Genomic DNA, 13,156 nt, shown 5'->3' with positions numbered 1-13,156 from the left:
GAATTCATCTCTGCCCTTGAAAAGATAAAATGAATATGTGGTTTTAATATCACAAATAAAATTTGTGTTCAGAGAAAAGGCAAACAAGGGTATGTGAATATGGGCTCTAAAAGGCATCATGAGGGCCTCCCTGGTGGCGCAAGGCATTAAGCACAGCACTATGAAGCAATCCGCAGCTTCTGCAGCATGAGTTCTATCCCTGGCTGGCCAGGGAGCAACACACAAGGTGCACCAGACCTCTCCTGAATCACCCGCTGCTCCCCTCAGCAGTGTACTTTGGTTAATCTGCCTGTTCTGTTCCCCACTCTGTCTCTGGTGAACGTTCTCACCCCGGCATCTCTGGCCTGTACCCCAGCTCTTGTATGCATAAATAAATAAACCTTAAAAAAAATAAATAAAAGGCATCATGAGTTCAGATTGTGGACCGTTAAAATCCAGGATTATATAGGAAGTCGGGAGGGAGCCCATGGAAGGGAAATGGCAAAAGCCCAGAGGCAGGAATACCTAGGGTTCAGATAGAAAACCAAACTAAATGGACTAGCAGTGGTTAATAACTTATACTCCAAAGTCATGCTCCTTGGTGTGACAAATTGCCACTTCCTGATTGCTTGACCTTAGACATGTTGACCTTCCCTTTTCCTGTTTATTTGGTTATAAAATAGATATAATAGTACTTCATGGGATATTGTGGAGATTAAATAAACTAATATCTATAAAGCACTCAGAATAGTGCTTCTACTTAAATGTTGGCTCAAGAAATGTTAGTTGCTGCTATTGACTAAGTATAACTATTTGTTCTTTGGAGTTGACATATATTAAATAAGCCAGTGATATCTCTTTATAACTTACCTCAAACCTTTGAGCCTAGGGTCCTCCCTAGTGGAGCAAGGGGTTAAGTCTTAGCACTATGCTCTCCACAGCATCGAAGTACTAGTTGATCCCTGGCCAGGGAGCTAATCAACACCTCTTCTAAATAAATCTTTGAAAAAACAAAACTTTGAGCCTAAGCTTATATAAACCAGTTTGTATCCTAAATGTGCAACTATTCTCAATGTTTCTGAGCCTTAGTTTCCCCATTTGTAAATTTTGGAATAATTTAACCTACTTTATTAATCTTGTAATGGAAATGAAATAAACCGACTTAGGAAGCTGGTTCCTTCTACTTATTAACTGTACCTTAGGAAAGTTACTTAGCTCTGAGCTTCAATTTCCAAACCCACAATATAAGAAGGTGATAGTAGGATAAAATATATAAAATATATGTGAAGTCCTGAGCATAGTTACTGTCATTAAAATGAGCAATTATTATTAATTTTGGGAAAAATCTTAAGTCTTGAAAGCTCAGAGACTTGGAACAGTTCAGCAAACCTTCAGATTAAAGATTTCCATGGTTGAAAGTTCAGAGGCTTTTGTACTTCTAAGTACTACAGTCACTTCTCCAAGCAGAAACCAGAAAGAACCTTTTCTCACTTCCTTATACCTGTTATAGAAAGATAGATCAACAGGAAGCTCAAAAAAGAACAAACCAGCCAACCAATTAGAGGAAAGGTGGAGGGTTGTCTACATGAACCAATTTTTTTTTAACATTTTATGTATTAATTATAAAATTTAATAATGCATTTATGTTGCTATGTTTAATTTTGTACTAACAGCTGTGATGCAATTGATACAGGAAGCATATATTTAAAATTACAAAAGCACATATTTTTGTTGCATAAAATGTACAATGATTAATTTTTTTAACTTTCAAATTTATTTTTTGTTTCTTCTTTTTTATATGGATATTAATTTTTTTATTTTTTACTTCATTTTTCATTTTTAAACAATATTTGCTTCCCCCCACCCCCTCAGGTGTAGTCCCCATAGAGTTTCCTTCCCCAATGCACCCGTGTACCCTCACCTCAGTCCCCTGTGTTCCTCCCTCCCTCCTTCTGACCCCCTCCCTCCTCCTCCCCTGCAGGATGTCTCTGATTTATAATTGTCCATTTTTGCTTTGTTGTGTTTTGTACTGTTATTATTTTTTTACACTGATGTCTTATTTGGTTCCCCTATATTCCTGCTATAAGTGAAATCATCTGATATTTTCCTTTTTCCTTCTGGCTTATTTCGCTGAGCATGATTCCTTCTAGCTCCATCTACGTTGCTGCGAATGGCATGAGTTTATCTTTTTTGATTGCTGAATAATATTCAATTGTGTATATATGCCACATCTTCTTGAACCAGTCATCTATTTTTTGGCATTTGGGTTGTTTCCAGGTTTTACTTATTGTAAATAGTGCTGCAATAAACATAGAGGTACAGGTGTTGTTTTGAATCAATGTTTTTGTGTTACATGAACCAATATCTTAGCAATGCCCCCATGCTCTTTCTCCCTTGAAAAGGAGTGAATGCCAAAAAAAAAAAGAAAAGAAAAAAAAAGAAAAGAAGTGAACTCCAGTGAATTTAAATGAACTGGAAATAATTTAGATCTGAACAAGACTGTGTGCCTTTCATCTTCTTGCTTCATGAACATGACATTTGTTTTACTTGCTTTACAAGGCTAGACTTTTGCCCATAATACGTTATGGTAATACAGATCTACCATCACCATATTAAAATCATCATATTAAAAGTATATTTTTGATGATTTAAAAACACTTATTCATGAAAATTCTTTGGATGTGGATCATAAAATTGTCATTTTGTGCACAAGAGATTTTCTTCATATTTACAACTGATTTGGAGAAGTAAAGCTCTCCATGTTTTTGTGACCATTCAGAACCTGGGACTTAGAGTAAAACTTGCAGTATCAGCAAACCAACTTATACCGAGATAAAAACCATGCTAATATCCTTGCTAGCATTCTCTTTGTTTCTGAGAGCTATTTAACAAAATCAAAGAATCTGAGTGGCTTAAAACAACAGAAGTTTATTCTCTTACAGTTGTGAAGGCTAATAGGATGAAGTCAAGTAACTGACAGGGCTTACTCCCTCTGAAGTCTGGGGAAGAATCCTGATCCTTCCTTGCCTCTTAACAGAGTGTGTGGCACCCAGAAATCTTTGACATTCTTTGACTTGCAGCTGCATCATTCTATGTCCATTGCCTTGTCACACAGTCATCTTTTCTCTGTCTCCTGGGTCTTCAATTTTCTCTTACTTTATAAGGACACTCATTAATTAGAGTTAGGGCCCACCCCAATCCAGTATGACTTCATCTTAACCTGATTATATCTGCAAAGATCCTATTTCCAAATAATGTCACATTCACTGCATAGGGGTCAGGACTTAAACATATAATGGGGTGGGGGGAGAGTGTACAATTCAGCACACACATTCCCACTATTATAAAACATAATGGAAACGCATCCTTCACATAAGAAGATTGAGCCACCCACTGATTTCCCAACCCTCTAACTTTATCCCACTTGGAAGAAAGTGCCAACAGGTATGAGGGGGTTCAGTTTGTGGGCATGTACAAGGACATGTTGTTGGTTAAAACAAAGATGGACATGTATTGAGTTCCTATTCTGTGCCAGAGTTACAAGAAGAAAAAAGGTACAACTCCCTATTTTGATTGAACTAATTATAGAAGCCTGGACTGGTTCCATGACCTTGGTAAAATAACTGCCTGGTATTAATAACAAATAATTAAAAAGTAAGGAAAACAGTCTCATCACTTTTGTTAGTAAAAGAACTTATAGAGACTTCCATTAAAAACAGTTTGTTATATGCTGTCCATTTCAAATACACCTATCAAAGTTGAGGGGATTACCTCCTTACTGAAGGTGAGTTAACATTTTTTTAAAAGATTTTATTTACTTATTTTTTGCGTAGAAGAACTGGGGTGTAGGCCAGAGTTGCGGGTGGTGAAAGGATTTACCAGAGACAGAGTGGGGAGCAGAGCAGGCAGATTTACTGAAATACATGCAGTGGGGTTCAGTGGGCAAGACAGGAGAGATCTGCTACTCAGGCAGCAGCAGTGATAACGCTGAGACTTAACCCCCAGGCCACCAAGGAGGCCCTGAGTTAACATTTTTGAAGTGAATTACTCATATGGTTTGGGAATACTAGCGTAAAGCAAAATGCAGAGCAAATGAGAAGGAGACAGGGTAAGGTTCCTGCCAGTCGTTTGTCTTCCTTGCTTCACCAACCTTTAGCCCTCACCAAATAAGAACCAGAGATGTTTGTTTTGCTTGGGTGCTCCAAGGGGTAAACACACTTATCACCATCGTTGGCATGTCCTTATTTTCATCCATTCTGGACATGTTTTATACAGTTGTAGGGTTGTGTTAGTATTAGCGGGAAATAGATTATTTACTGCCAGAGTCCAAACATCTCATATTTAGAGGTGGAGAAAAAAGGCTATAGGTTCTATACCAAGGTTCTATAACTCTATGGTACTCAATACTCTCTAGTATTCAAACTCTAAGCTTCAAAAGAGTGGTGACCCTGTCTGTATTTGGTGACCTCAGCCTTCTCAGAGAATAGTATGTGCCTAGCAGATAGTGAGTATAAAGTTGTCCTTGACTGAATGAAACAGGAATCTGAATAACGAATGAATGGGAAAAAAAAATACTTTCTAAATACTTTTTTGCACTGCCATCATGATCTCCAATTTTTAAACAGATCTAAGATTCTCATCAAAAATTTCAAGGTAACATTTAAATTTATCTATATGCTATGAAACTTAATTTTTTAAAAAGAGAATAGTTTGTGTTCCAAATTGCCCAGTATTTTCAGCTTCTGCAGTCAACATTTTTCTGGTCTGTGGACCTCTTGCAAATTAGGCTGAGAAAGAGGAGCTAAAAATCACAGATCTTGTTGTCTGTGCACTCAGTAAGCCTTTTACAATAGTTGTTATTTGGTCCCAGCTGTTGTGCTAAATTTAGGTTTTTGGATTATCTGTAACTGTTCTTTCTGTCTCCCATTACCAAGGTTAATTGAGAAGTGATTGTAGAACAAGTAAAACTTCAGTTCATGAAAGAAACTACACAATACTTTATTCAATAATATCAAAGTCAGATCCACTGGGTGTCAACATTTGTAGCCATTACATAGATCAAGAAACTGATGCTACTTGTCAGTTTCTTCATAATGTCAGAGCTTTTCAGTGAAAATGAAACATTATCCTCCTGAATGTTCTACCCTGTTTTGATTAGATAAAATCCTAGAGATAAGTTTGATGATTTTGATTTAATTTCATTGTACATATCAAAACATCTAGAAAATATGACTATATTCTCTTAATAGAATTTTCATGTATTTGGTAGCTCTAAGGCCAAAAAATGTAATTTCCAGTCTTGTACTTTACAAAAAGTTTCCTGACCTAGAAGCAATGCATACTTACTGTATAGGAGAGTACATAAAGATTTAAGTAAATTATCTTCAGACCTAACCTAGTACTTTCCGGTTGTGATTCTGAATGCGAAATTATTTTTTAAAAAAAGCTTTTCTAAATGAAACCAAAAAACATTGCAAATTTTGTATTTTTTCCTGTCTGTATTGCACTCACAAGCCCATATGTGCATTGCCTATAAAATGGGTAGCTAATAGCTTCAGCTCTTGTTAGGGTTGCTTTTTTTAAATTACAGCAGATCTTTGTCATCTGTTTGTGTTTAAGCTGATGACACAACATCACAATACGAAATGTCATCATGTCACATTGTTATAGCACAACAACAAAATTACAGTTCCCTAACAATAACACGGTGTCAGAAGTGCCCTTCTGCCATGAGTCAGAGTTTTAGATGTTATAAAAGTTATTTTTAGCACAGCTGGTGCCTCGGGAGCTTGGGTTCCGAGTCCTCCTTAAAATCCTTAGTGAACTGGGAAAATTTAGGGTGAAGGGGGCTTCTCGTTCTTCACCGTCCCACTCTCCGACGCGCATGGCTGCCCACCCTCCGGCGGGGGCCCCATGAGGCTCAGACGAGGCTGCAATCTTGGGGCTCGGCCACAACTCTGCACCAGGCTCTCGTGTGGAGGAGGAGGAGGAGGCTATAATTATCCCTCACGTCTGGGGCAGGCCCTCGAATGACATCTCCCCAGTCACCCTGTGTTCCACCAGCGCAGCGCGGGCTCCCGGGCTCAGCCCCGCCGCGGCCGCGTCGGAGCGCGGGCAGGAAGCGAGCGCCGCGGGAGCGCCCCGCGCCTGGCGGGTCTCGGGGGCGAGGGGCTCCCCAGGGCCCCGGCCGCCGCCGAGCACCTGCACCGAAACCCGGGCCCCAGGCTGGCGCCCCGGGGCGCGCGGGGCGTTGCCACAGCAACCGGGCGCCGGGCGCGGAGGCCGCCGGGGAGGAAGTGACGAGCGGTGGGTTGGCTGTTGTTGGGCCACGTGACCGAGCGGTGTTTTGACAGGGCAAACAGCAGAGAAAGAACTGGGCGAGCGAGGGGGACCGGGAGTTGGGGCGCCAGAGCTAGAGACAGCGGGCGGGCGAGGAACTGGCACAGGCGCGGGGCGAGCGGGCCGGCCGGGGCGACGGGCGGGCGGAGCCCGGGGGCCGCGGAGCTCGGGTGCACGTCGGGCGGCGCCGGGGGCTGAGCGCACGCCGGGAGCGCAGCGCGGCGGCGGCGGCTGAGGCGGGGGTGGATGGCCACGGGGCGCCGGGGCGCCGCGTCGGGCGTGCGGTCTTGGCCCCCATGGTCCCCTGACGCAGCCCCAGGGGCCGCGGCGCGCCACCGTCCGCCCTCGCCGGCCCTGCGCCTGCCGGAGCCGCGGCTCTGAGGTGGGAGTGTGCTGGGAGGCGCTGGGCTAGCGGCGGCGCCAAGTGCCAAGAGGAGGCGGGATCGGGACGGGGGAGCAGCGAGAGTTAGTCAGCAGAGGTCGGCCGAGGGAGCCATGAAAACAACTCCCCGGCGGGGCGCGGGCCGGGCGCGGGGCGCGGGGCGGCGGGGCTGAAGGAAATCCGGGGCCGCGGGGGGACGGAAGCGGCCCGCAGCGCGCAGGCTGCGCAGAGCCGGGGCGGGGGTGGGGGGCGCCCGGCCGTGAACCCCGTCCCGCGGCCGGCGCAGGCCTGGGCGCTCGGGGCCGCGGGGCGGTGCGGGGCGGCCCGGCGGCGGGGGCCGGGGCCCGGGCTGCTCGCGAGGAGAGGACTCGCGTTTCCTTCTGACCCTCGGGCAAACTTGGCCGCGGCGGCCGGGAGGGCTAGCCGGAGGGGAGCTACACAGGTGAGGCCCGGGGGGCGGGCGGAGCGCTAGGCGGGGCGCCCGGGGTCTCCAAGAGTTGCCTGCGCCCCGGCACCAGGTCGGAGAATTCCTAGACCGGCCCCCGCGGAGGTGCCACTGTTTGCAGCGGCGTGTTTTCCAAAGGGGTTAGTGAGCTCGTGGGGCGCGAATCCTTCTCCCCTCGCACCCCCCTCGCTGGTACCTCCGGGTTATAAATAGATCCTCCTTTTGCTCCGGAGACTGTGTGTCAGGGAAGGACACTTTGGCCTGGAGAGCTCGGGGGCGGGGGTGAGGGGCGCTCCGACCCGAGGAGCTGGGGGAGGCGGTGCAGAGTTTTGCTTTTTTCAGACCTGCGGATGGTGCTGTCACCGCAGTTAGTGCCAGGAAGAGGCCTAACTGTTAACAGTAGTTTTCTTGCAAGGTCCGGGTGCTAGAACAGGACCAGATTAATTTTCTTGGGATCTGTTTTAGCCTTTGGAAACGGAGCTGTACCCACAGGAGCAGCAGCGAGCCTGTTGAAAGAACCCACACGTGTATTTCCAAGCACCCTCAGTGGAAATTGGATGTGAAAATGAAGCCAGACCGAGGTAAATGATTTATTTAAGTAGGATTTTTTTTTTTTTTTCTCTCTGCCCCATTTTAGAAGCGTTAACCTAGTTCTGCGCTCCGGGTCTACTCTTTGTGTATTACCTATGATTACTTGTTTCTGTTAAGAGATTTCAGTCGGTGAGGTAGAGAAGGGCCAAGGGAACGAGTTAGGTTCTATATGGGAAGGTATGTTCTTCCAAAGCGTAAAGCTGTAGTTTCCAGAGGAACTGTAGTGTAACTCAAAATGGAATTGGCAAGAACAGCTTTTGTTCCATTTGTTGAGTTTTTTTTTGAGTTGCCATTTTTGAGTTACATTACTCATTCTTAGGTAAAGCAAGTCTAACCTCAATTTTACAGAAGTTTGCAAGCTTTTCAACTTGAGAATTTGAAGTTAATAAATTGAGAAAATTTAAGATTGTGTGAGTTGACAGGTACTCTGTTATTATTATTGCTTTCATTGGCAGGTTTTTGTGCTTTAGGCAATTCCAAAAGTATATCAATATGTGCGCAGTTATGGGTACTGAACTCCCTTTGCTTTTTGAACCTTTGTTTTCAGGATTTAAGAGAATAATGTGTGCGCTGAATTTTCAAGGACTTAAAAGGAATTGGAAATTCATTTATCATTTATTTTGACTAATGCACCCACCAAGTTTAGAAGACTTTAATACAGTACTAGATAGGAGTGAAGACTTCGCAGTCAGATGGCAGTTTGATTCCAAGGAACATCTATTTGTATTGTATTTTGGTATGATGTTGGCCTAGATCACAGAGTTTCTTCAAATCTGAAACTTTGGGATTGGAAATGTTTAATTTATCCTCATATGAATTAGGTATTCATTTTAAAAATACATGTAGTAAACTGATTCTTTCCCATATTTATGTTTTTCAAAGTGGATTAGAAAGACAAATTTTCTTTTATAGTTGAAGTGTGTCTTTGGTAATAGTGTCTTTTACAATGTACTAGAAAGAAGTAGAGAAAGCCATGCTTAATTTAGTGTCTTAGATTAGCTTTACTGTCCAGCTGTTTCTCAGAATCAGCTAGGTATGCGTGAGTTTTAGCAAGGGTATTGCTGTGAAGCAGGTCGCTTATATAGTACCCCAAGTTTAGATATTTAGATTACATCAACAGCTTTGGAAAAATGGCACCAAGGTCAGTAATTGCATCTCCGGATAAACAAGCAAATAAAATCAAAGTCACTATTTGTTTTGGGTTTTAAGGTCGTAAGCAGTTTAAAAAAATAGTATTTGCATGCCATCTCTATTTTAGGCAGAACTATTACTAACCCCAATGTTAGTTGTACTCTGATATACGTTATTAGGGAAAATAAAGAAATCTATTTATCAAAACTCCTGAATAAGTGCCTTTTTTCCCTCTAAAATTGCATGTTCTTTAGCCTGATGATGTAAAAATGATGGGATTGCGAGTTTTAGTAAATGTGATTATGTCAAAATAATTGTGAGTCTTTAGGCCCCTGGTTTTCTTTTGACCCAGAAAAAGTAATTTTTTTTGCCTTGCAAAGTGGTATAAGTTGCTGAAATAAACTTTTCACAAAACATACTTACCTTTACTATGTGAAGTGTGGTCTTGTATTTTCTGTTCTATTTCTGTTTTTCAAATTTGCTGTCACAACTCACTGAACTGATTTCTTGACTTGCAATTGGAAAGGCACAGTTATATGCAATGCTTTGTTAGATAACTTCATTTTATCCCCTTTACATTAGTGTCAAAGAATTATTCTGAGTGAATTTTCTGGCTAATTGAAACTTTAATCTTCAGATGCCAAAAGTATTTCACCAAAAATATTTCATACTGTAATCATGGTATGTGGAAAGACCCTTACAATAGTAATAATGCTTCCCTTCCCTTAAAAAAAATTTAAAGAATATACAGTGATAAAGCGGCATCATTATGAACTTCAATTTTGTACTCTGTCTCAATCTAGAAATGCTGAAAAGATACTTAAATTTGTGAGTTTTTTATTTGTTTGTTTTGCCTTTAGGTTAAAACCACTTCATTTTGTTTGATTTTTTTTTTTTTTTGAATCTGATTTTTATTTATTTTTTTTTTCTGGATCTGATTTTTAAATTCCTATGCTCTCAACATTCTTTCTTGTTAATATAGTTATTCTTACCTCCTTTTAATTTTACTGCTTTTAATCTATGTTCAAGCACTAGATAAATAGGCTTAACACAGACTTCTCTATAAAATGATACTCAATGGGAAACCCATTCAGATATCCATACAGAATCTGACTAAAGTATGTGAATACTAGTTTAGAGACTTTGAAATATTTCCCCAGTGGTATGCAACTGTATTTTAAGAGAATTTCTAGATAAATAAAACGGGAACCTTTTGCATGTTTGGCTATGGTAAGTTGGTTGGCTAGAGGAATCATTCAAAACAGAACAAAAAAACTTAATTACTTCACCTGTCTTTTGAAATAGGATCAGGGTCCCTTTGGAGAGTGAAATTGGGTCTGTTTTTCAGAGTTAGATAGGATCTTTCTTATATAAGCCACACCAATAATGCACTCCTAAGATTTGTAGTTTTGATTTCTTTAAAGTGGGGTAATACCTGGCAGAACAATCTGAGGGTAAAATCTTTGGCATTAAAATTCTTTTTAAATTATTATTATTTTTTTAAGATTTGTTTATTTTTGCACACAAGAGCTGGAGTGTAGGCCAGAGGTGTGGGGCGGTGAGAAGATTCACCAGAAACAGAGTGGTGAGCAGAACGGGTGGATTGACTGAAATACACTACTAAGGGGTGCATTGGGAGAGACAGAGGGGGTTTGCTGCGCCATGTGGGTTAGCTTCCTGGCTGGGGATGCTGCAGATAGCGTCACAGAGGTGAGACTTAACCCCTTGCACCTCTAGGGAGGCCCCCAAAATTATTTTTAAATGTGTCACACAATTTTATAGGTGTCTTGTGTGCATATAAATCAACAGGAATTTGTTTTGGGGAGAAGAGGAAATATATGTTTATCAAAATAGGCTCTTTCCAAAGCATTCAGTAATGTTTTCACAGCAATAATTGTTTTTCTACTCATATTGTTGGTTTATATAATATTTAAATAATTAATTAATTATAAATAGACTGGCACAAATAGGTTTGGGAAAAAACACCAGATTCTGGTTAACATTCACTGAGCTTGTAGAAGTAGATGTGTACAGGCCACTAGACAGTTCCCTATAAGCCCAGTGTCAGTTTGCTTTTATGTGGGGTATGGAGAGCATTGGTCAGTCTTGCTAGTTGATCAGTGAAAGTCAGTTAGGAGAGCATTTACTGTACTTTCAGATAATTGGGATATAACTGTAAAGCATGATGGCTACATTTTACAGTAGTCAATAAAATTTTACCATAGTCTGAGGTAAATCTTTATTTTTTATTTTAAACAGTTACATAATATTACTTGGGCAATACTGCTAATGATGAGTCTTTGATGTTATCATTAGCACAGGCTTTAGAATCAGACCTGTGTTTGTATCCTTATTCCATTACTTGCTAGCTTTGTAATCTTCATCAAATTACATAATTCCTGAGAGTATAATGTCCTTGTAAAATGGGGATAATTCCAACTTCTCATAGTTGCTAGGATAAAACATGACAGTGGTTGGCACATAGTAGATTTTAAATAATAACTTATATTAAGATACACAGATACATGTTTGTCAGCTACAAAATCTGTTCAACAGAGGTAAGGAAATAACATGTGCAATAACGTAATGCTATTTTATTTTTGTTTTGTTTTGCATTGGTCTGCTAAGGATTGCGTAGATCTAATAGGCTTTACATATCTATATAGACAGATATATATCTGAGAAAATATAATAACTGCAAAAGGATATGTGACATGTGTAATTTATTTTATACTGTCATTTAACTTACAATTAAAGCTTGATTTCCACATATAGCGGTTAACATGGGTGGACTAATCTTCCTGGGAATAATTAGATTTTTAAAATGGTTTTAACTACTGACTAGAGCTGAACAGCTGGAGAGATTAAGCAATATTGTTCCACCTTGTACTGAAGATGTAAAGTTTGGTCCTAGAGAGGATTATTGAATGTGTGGTATTTCAAGAGAAGTTTAAAGTATGGTCATTGTGTAGAAGCAATCAGAACATTGTTATGTTATAAATGTATGGTATTTATTTCTTTTTGAAGAAGTGATGTATTTTATACCTATAAAAACATATTTCAAAGTAATAGAATATAAGCTTATGTTTTTTATTTTTTTTAACAAAAGTCCCAAAGGTTTCCGAAGTCTTAGGTTTATGGTATTATAGAGCAATCTAAGCAGAATAAAAATCTTTTTGTTATGAAAAAAATGTCAGTTTGCTATATTTTATACTTAGGTTAGAAATAGTTTTTTCATGAGATATTTCTGAAGAATATTATCTGAACTTGCCAACTGTTATGAGAGTTTAAGACCTATAAAATCCAATAAATCATCAATGAGGTAATAATTTAAACATACTCTTTCAGTTAATATTTTGAACACATACTGTAGGCCATTGATCATTCTTCAGTAAAAACTATTATTGCAAAACCTATTCCACAAATAAAATACCAAACAATTTGATTTTTTTGAAATTAAAACTGAGAGGAGTACTATCTTTGCTTTTCTTATTCTGGCTATAGATTGAATATTTGCGTTCTTTCCCCTCTGCCACCCACCCCCTAACCTCCACTTGTAAGTTAATTATTATTTTTTAAATTTCACTTTCTTTTCTTTTTTCTTTATTTTTTTTAAGATTTTATTTATTTATACAAGTCCTGGGGTACAGGCCAGAAACGTGGGAGGGTGAGAGGATTCACCAGAGACAGAGTGGGAAACAGAACAGGCAGACTGTCTGAAATACACTGCTGAGGGAGCAGCGGGAGAGACGGGACAGGTCTGTCGTGCCATGTGGCTATCTCCCTGGCCGCCCGGGAATCAAACCCGCGCTGCAGAGGCTGCGGACAGCTTCACAGCACTGCACTCAACCCGCTGCGAGCACAGCACCACCGGGGAGGCCCCCCACTTGTAAGTTTATATCCTAATCCCAAGATGATGGTAGTAGGACTTGAGGCCTTTGGGAGGTGACTAGGTCATGAGGTTGATGCCTTTATGAATGGCGTTAGTGCCCTTACAGAAGAAGCCTAAGAAAGCTCTGTTGCCCCTTCTCCCATCTGAGGATATAGTGAAAAGACAGCCGTCTGTGAGGAAGCCGAATCTGCTGGTACCTTGATCTTGGACTTCTCAGCCTCCAGAACTGTGAGAAATAAATTTCTGTTGTTTCTAAGCTACCCAGTCTTATGGTATTTTGTTATAGCAGCCTGAACAGACTAACCCCTTTGATTATATTACCAAGCTGATCTCTAACCTGAGCATAGTATGACACAACTCTGTTAACCTAAAACACTTCTCTCCTGGGCAACTGAAC

At 40.9% G+C, this 13,156-nt stretch overlaps 1 protein-coding gene across 6 annotated transcripts in view; it reads left to right on the top strand.

Annotated features, from left to right (window-relative positions):
• Positions 1-6,271: 6,271 nt before the first annotated feature.
• The window catches only part of ATOSA (atos homolog A), an 80,100-nt gene continuing 73,215 nt past the window's right edge, over positions 6,272-13,156 (top strand). The window contains exons 1-2 of one of the 6 annotated variants that reach the window (XM_054701625.1): positions 6,272-6,285; positions 7,611-7,726. In XM_054701625.1, the coding sequence (XP_054557600.1) occupies positions 7,711-7,726 (16 nt within the window). In that variant the 5' untranslated portion in view covers positions 6,272-6,285; positions 7,611-7,710. Of the gene's footprint in view, positions 6,286-6,682; positions 6,701-6,747; positions 6,798-7,050; positions 7,143-7,172; positions 7,286-7,450; positions 7,727-13,156 lie in introns of those variants that run through there. The other 5 variants (XM_054701626.1, XM_054701616.1, XM_054701612.1 and 2 more) reach the window with 5 other exon arrangements.

This window comes from Talpa occidentalis, unplaced genomic scaffold, assembly GCF_014898055.3.
Source record: "Talpa occidentalis isolate TD23 unplaced genomic scaffold, MPIMG_talOcc4v2.1 talOcc4.11, whole genome shotgun sequence".
Taxonomy (NCBI): domain Eukaryota; kingdom Metazoa; phylum Chordata; class Mammalia; order Eulipotyphla; family Talpidae; genus Talpa; species Talpa occidentalis.
The sequence above is the reverse complement of the archived record's forward strand: the minus strand, read 5'-3'. Positions and strand labels throughout refer to the sequence as shown.